Here is a 5,784-nt window from a genome sequence, read left to right on the forward strand (position 1 = left end):
AAAGTCCAGCTCAAGTCCTTGTTCGTGCTTTCACGGTTCCTTTGCTTCCTCTCCTACCGCTCTCTCTGCCTCACACAGAGCTGCCCACAGAGCCACTCACTGGACTGCTCCGCACTAATGGGCGTGTGGAAAAGCGCTCCCAAAAAAACATGTGCAAAGCAGGGCCTGAAAGGGCCACAGACTAACCTGTGTCCTTCTCTTTCCATCCTGCCCACATCCCTACATTTTAAAGTAAGCTTCAGAGCATGGAAGCTCTCACTATTCCCTTACAAATCATGGATGTAAACTGTTGTTTATGAACCACCACCCAGAGACTTTTCACCTCCTCACCAGCCCGTGGTCCCACAGAGCAATCGCACTGCCCTGAAGCACCATGCTCCTACCGTGCAGTTAGAATGGCACATCTCCTGTTCACATTCTGTGCCTTCCAAACCGTCTGAATCTCTGAGAAGTAGGCAAAAAATCCTCAAACACACTTCATCATGAAACACAGATTACAGAAATCACAGAATCACAGAAAGGCTTGGGTTGGAAGGGACCCCAAAGTCCATCCAGTTCCACGCCCTGCCATGGGCAGGGACACCTCCTGCTGGATCTGGTTGCTCAAAGCCCCATCTGACCTGGCCTTGAGCAGCTCCAGGGATGGGGCAGCCACCACTGTCTGGGAAACGTGTGCCAGGGCTTCCCCACCCTCACAGGAAAACTCTTCTTCTCATCACAATCTCCCCTCTTTCAGCTTCAAACCGTTCCCCTTTGTCCTACACCTGCACTCCCTGATCAAGAGCCCCTTCACAGCTTTCCTGGAGCCCCTTTCAGTACTGGAAGATGCTCTAAGGTCTCCCTGCAGCCTTCCCTTCTTCAGGCTGAACAACTCCAACTCCTCAGCCTGTCCTCGTACAGGAGGTGCTCCAGCCCTCAGATCATCTCCATGGCCTCCTCTGGACTTGCTCCAAAAGCTCTGTGTCCTTTCTGTGCTGAGGACTCCAGAACCGGACACAGGGTTCCAGGTGAGGTCTCACCAGAGCGGAGTAGAGGGGCAGAATCCCCTCCCTTGCGCTGCTGGTCCCACGGCTTTGGATACAGCCCAGGACACGGCTGGTTTCTGGGCTGTGAGAACATGTTGCCGGCTCACGTGGAGCTTCTCCTCCCCCAGCACCCCAAGTTCTTCTCCTCACGGCTACTTCCAATCCATTCACTGCTGAGCCTGGATTTGTGCTCGGGACCCACTTCTCCACGTCCCTCTGGATCCATCCCTTTGCTCCATCAGGTCGACTGCGCCACACAGCTTGGTGCCACTGGCAAGCTTACTGAGGGTGCCCTCAATCCCACTGTCCACAGCTATGACCAAGATGTTAAACACCAGTCCCAACACTGACCCCCGTGGAATGCCACTCGAGATCTGCCTCCCTGGAGCCCGACAGGCCCACGCTGTCCTGGCAGGAATGGTATCATGCTGAAAAACCCAGCAAAGAAACCACGACAGCAGCCATGAGCCGAAATGCACCCTACCTGCACCAAGAGTCAAGGTTCGCCAGTGCAAGGGCTGCCTGCAGCTGCCCCAGTCAAAGACTCTGCCTGCTCTTAGGGGTTTTCCAGAGGTAGGGACTTCTCTTGGGAAGGTGTTGCCTGTTGCTGGTGCAGCACCAACACAACCTCCTGAACACGGTGCTGACAGAGATCGAGGCCGATCACACGCCTGCTCCTTGCACACCCCTCAGTGATCGTTCACTGCGGATCACAGCAGCGACAGCAGGAGTGGCTCCTGCGGGAACCCACCTGGAAACCGGCTGTGCCTCTGGCAGTCCTTGTGCTCCCACCATTCCCTTGCTCAGGGAGCACAGGCACAGCCAGGATAACCCTAGAGGCTGGTGCGTCCTTTCATGGGCCTGCTCTGAGGTGTTCTGAAACCGGAGCACAGCTGGATTCTGCTCTCTGCACAGGGCTCCAAAACCACACCGGCTTCCACTGCAGCCTCTGTCGCTGAGCGTATCCCAAATGATTAATGCAGAATTGCCTCAAAGAGCTCAACAGAAGCGGTGTTTCCACACCACAGGTACACCGCACCGTTTAACACCATGCACGAGCCTGATGCTTTCGTCCTGCCGTGTCACTTTTTCATTCACTTTATTGTCTTTCCTCTTGTTATTTCCACATGTGGAAATGACAAAAAAATCCCTAAATCCCAACTCAACACACAGAGAGAATCTCCCATTCCTTACCTGTAAATGTGGAGGTCCCATTGGTGGAGGAATCCCTCCTGGAGGTGGCATGGGAGGCATGTTTGGATCAAAGGGTGGGCGCCCGAAAGGGGGCCGAGGTGGCGGAGGGGGGCCTCGCATCATGCCAAAGGGCGGAGGTGGTCGCAGGAGAGGTGGTGGGCCCCGCATCACCGCGTTCGGAGGGGGAGCAGGGCCGCGGAACCGCAGCGCCTGCTGCTGAGCCATTCTGTGGGTAAGGCCAAAGGGAAAGAAAGCATGTTTGCTGCTTGGCTGTAGGAAACCCCATTCTCACAATTAGCATGGAAAAGCCCTAATAAAAATTGAGACGTTAGTCAAACGCCTCATTGGAATAGAAGCACGCAGCTATTTCAACAGTCTCTTCCCCTTAGCAGTCGAGTTTAATCTTCAGTCTTTCATTTGCACGCAGGGAGATGAGCGAACTAGAGCTGGGACGCGGGCGGCAGGTGCTGCTGAGCCGCATCCAGACCTGCCCAGGTTCCTTCAGCTCCGGTTTCTGCCCGCACCGCCCCCGGGGCTGCTCCCGCAGCAGCTCCCGGCTGGGCCAGGGGGGTCCCAGCGCTGGCCCGGGGGCTGTCAGGACCCTGCCTCCTCCACACCGGCAGCCGAGGGCGGGATGCGACCCGTGCAGCTGGGACTGCCCCCGGTGCCCCCGCCCCTCGGCCTGTCCTGCCCGCCTGGCTGTCCCCCCTGCCCCCCCGCCCCCCGTTTCCCTACCCCCGCCCCTCCCGGTGCCCCCCGCCCCACAGCCGGGGTCCTAACCCCCCCGCCCCCTCCCCCGCTCCCTGTTTCCCCCGCCGGCCCCACCTCCCTACACGCGGCCCCTCTCCCGGGCGCTGCCCGCCGCGCCCCCGTCCCGGGCAGACCCCGCCCGGCGCCGCCGCTGCCCGGGCCCGCGCTGGAGCGGCGGCGGCGCCCCCCGCCCGCACCTGATGTCTCCGCCGAACCGCTCGGCCGCGGCCTCGCCCTCGCCGGCCCCCGCGCCGCCGCCGCCCCGCTCCGCCATGGCCGCCGCGCGCGCCCCGCCCGCCGCGCCCCATTGGCCGCGCGCCCCGCCCGTCAGCGCGCGCGGGGCCCGCCGCGAGCCGCCATTGGCCCCCGCGCCCGCCCGCCGCGCCGCGATTGGGCCGCGCGCGGGGGGGGTCACGTGAGGCGCGGCGCGCGCGGACGGACGGCGGCCGCGGCCAATCGGCGCGGGCGGCGCGCGGCCAATCGGAGCGGCCGGTCCCGCCGGTCCCCGCCTACTGGGGGCGTGGCCAGGGCGGCGGCCAATGGCCGGGAGGGGGCGGGGCGGCGCCCGGAAGCGGAAGTGCCGCGCGGCAGGCGGGGGGCGCGGGGCGGGCCCGGGGGCGGTTCCGGCCGGGGAGGCCGCGCGGGGCCGGGGGCGGGTCCTGCTGTGTCCGGGCCCGCCGGGGGCGGCCCCGCGGTTACCGTCCGCGACCCCTGGCCGGGCCGCGGGCAGCAGCCCCCGCTGCCCGGCTGTGTAACGGCAGAGCCGCTGCTGCCGCAGGGCGTGGAAGGGCTTTCTCGTGGAAGCGCTTACATCCGCGTACTCTTTTATCCTGATTCAGGCTTAATTCCCTCTTTCGTAACAGAGACATCAACAGTGGGAACTGAGATTGTTCAAGTCTTCCTCGTTCTGCTTTGACCCACAGGAATCGCAGAGTCTAAAAAGCGAAAAGGCAGAGTGGATGAAATTGTCTGACGTCTCCTTAGCCGCCAGAGAGCACTGAGGTTCGTTATGTTGAGTTGACTCCAAATGATTTTCACATGAATTAGTCAAGCACCAGAAATGTATAATTTATTAGCATTTAAATAAATCATGGAGCAGAAGTGCAAGATGCACGGCCTAGGCTATCGTTAACTCAAAAATGTCATTGGGCGCAGTGCCGCACCGACACAATCAAGGCACAACAAGATGAAGTACAAAAGGGGGTCGACTCTTGAAAAATAGTGTGGATCCTGGCACAGCAGCCAGAGCCCCAAGCCGGGGGTGAGGCCGGTGCCTCCCCAGGTCCGGGGTTCCTCCGCGTTGCTGTCAGGGTGTTTCCCTCTCCGGCCCTTGCAGCCCTGGCAGTGCCGCAGCCCATGCGCCATCAGGCACGAGGCATTGGCCTGTCCTACAGGAAACAACCTCAACAGATGCACAACGTCCCCACATCACCCGCTGCTTGTGGCCGTGTATCCCGGGGCTGGCGCTGCCGCCATGGCAGATTTAAAGGAGAAAAAGTGTTTAGAGAGCTCTTAGGTTGTGATGCTTTGACCTCTCAATCAAAGCTGTCTCCAAACAGCAAGAAACATGAAAGATACTGAAGCAACCACCAGTGTCCTGAGGAACAGAGGAGCGGAAATCCAGGCTTGGGAAGGATCCCAGGATTCTTCTGCCTTGTACAGGGTGGCCTTACAGACACTGATTGGCTTCTCCACCTGCACTTCCACAGGCTCTCCATGCCAGTCCCCTTTCAAGTTTATTCCCTTTTGTCATTAACTTTGATGATGTAGGAAGACACAAGTGTTTTGAACTTAATGCCAAACATTTCCTGCTCGATGTTAAGACTCATCTCCTCCAAGGGTTCTGTTGTACCTTGTAGTTGGTGGTTATCGTGAGGAAAGCAGACTGGAAGATGCTAAAGTTCAGTTACTGGCCATGAGAAAACGTCCAAAGCCTCAGGGGTCTCTGCAGCAGCTCCAACCAACACAGAAAAGCCTGCTCACGTTTCAAAACCTTCACCGCGCAGGACCACAAAAGGCTGTGAGGGAGACAGCGATGCAAACAGAGGAATTAGGGAGGCAAGTTCCCTCTTCTCCACCTTGTCCTCAAAGCCAGAGCACAGCAAGGAAAGGAAGAAATCCCCTTGTTGTGCAATGTCCACTGTTTCCAAACTAAGCTTCCTACAGCACACTGACACTGCAAGGAGGAAAAGTCATGTGAGAGAAGAGGCTCTTAAATAACTTGAATCACAAAGTTTTACATTAATGGAAGTAACGGGAGAGAGAAAGGAGTAACAGCAGTTAGTGAAAGCAGCAAGGAACGAGAATGAAGTTAGTGACAGAATACATTAGTTCTCAGACCAAATTGCAACAGGGTTAGAATTTGCCTGTGTAGTTTTTGGAGGTGCTGTTTTCAATAGCACAGCAACCCTGCAGGTCTGCAAGAGCCCACGGAACCCACCCTGCCCTGGAACACATGCTTCATTTTCTGGTAAACTTTGAACCGTCCAAGAGTGTAAAATGGCCTTGACTGGAATCTCCACCCCTCCCTATCCCCTACATTTAACTGGCCCAGGTTGCCCAGAGCCGGTGTGGCTGCCCTGTCCCTGGAGCTGCTCAAGGCCAGATTGGACAAGGCTTTGAGGCCCCTGATCCAGTGGGAGGTGTCCCTCCCCATGGCAAGGGGTGGGACTAGATGGGCTTTGAGGTCTCTTCCAACCCAAACCATTCTGTGAGTCGATTTCAGAGCACAGACGCATTTTATCCAGGCATTCACTCCACATCAGTAAACACCCCTTGACACCTGTATTTCCCCCCAAAAAATGTGATAACGCTC

At 58.2% G+C, this 5,784-nt stretch overlaps 1 protein-coding gene across 4 annotated transcripts in view; it reads right to left on the reverse strand.

The window, feature by feature from the left end:
* TCERG1 (transcription elongation regulator 1) overlaps positions 1–3,265 on the reverse strand; it is a 31,535-nt gene extending 28,270 nt beyond the window's left edge. For all 4 annotated transcript variants that reach the window (XM_069869421.1, XM_069869420.1, XM_069869419.1 and 1 more), the window contains exons 1-2: positions 3,167–3,265; positions 2,220–2,445 (exon numbers count right to left, since the gene is read on the reverse strand). In XM_069869421.1, the coding sequence (XP_069725522.1) occupies positions 2,220–2,445; positions 3,167–3,243 (303 nt within the window). In that variant the 5' untranslated portion in view covers positions 3,244–3,265. The remainder of the gene's footprint in view (positions 1–2,219; positions 2,446–3,166) is intronic.
* Between the last annotated feature and the right edge of the window lie 2,519 nt (positions 3,266–5,784).

Source organism: Phaenicophaeus curvirostris, chromosome 15, assembly GCF_032191515.1.
Source record: "Phaenicophaeus curvirostris isolate KB17595 chromosome 15, BPBGC_Pcur_1.0, whole genome shotgun sequence".
NCBI lineage: Eukaryota > Metazoa > Chordata > Aves > Cuculiformes > Cuculidae > Phaenicophaeus > Phaenicophaeus curvirostris.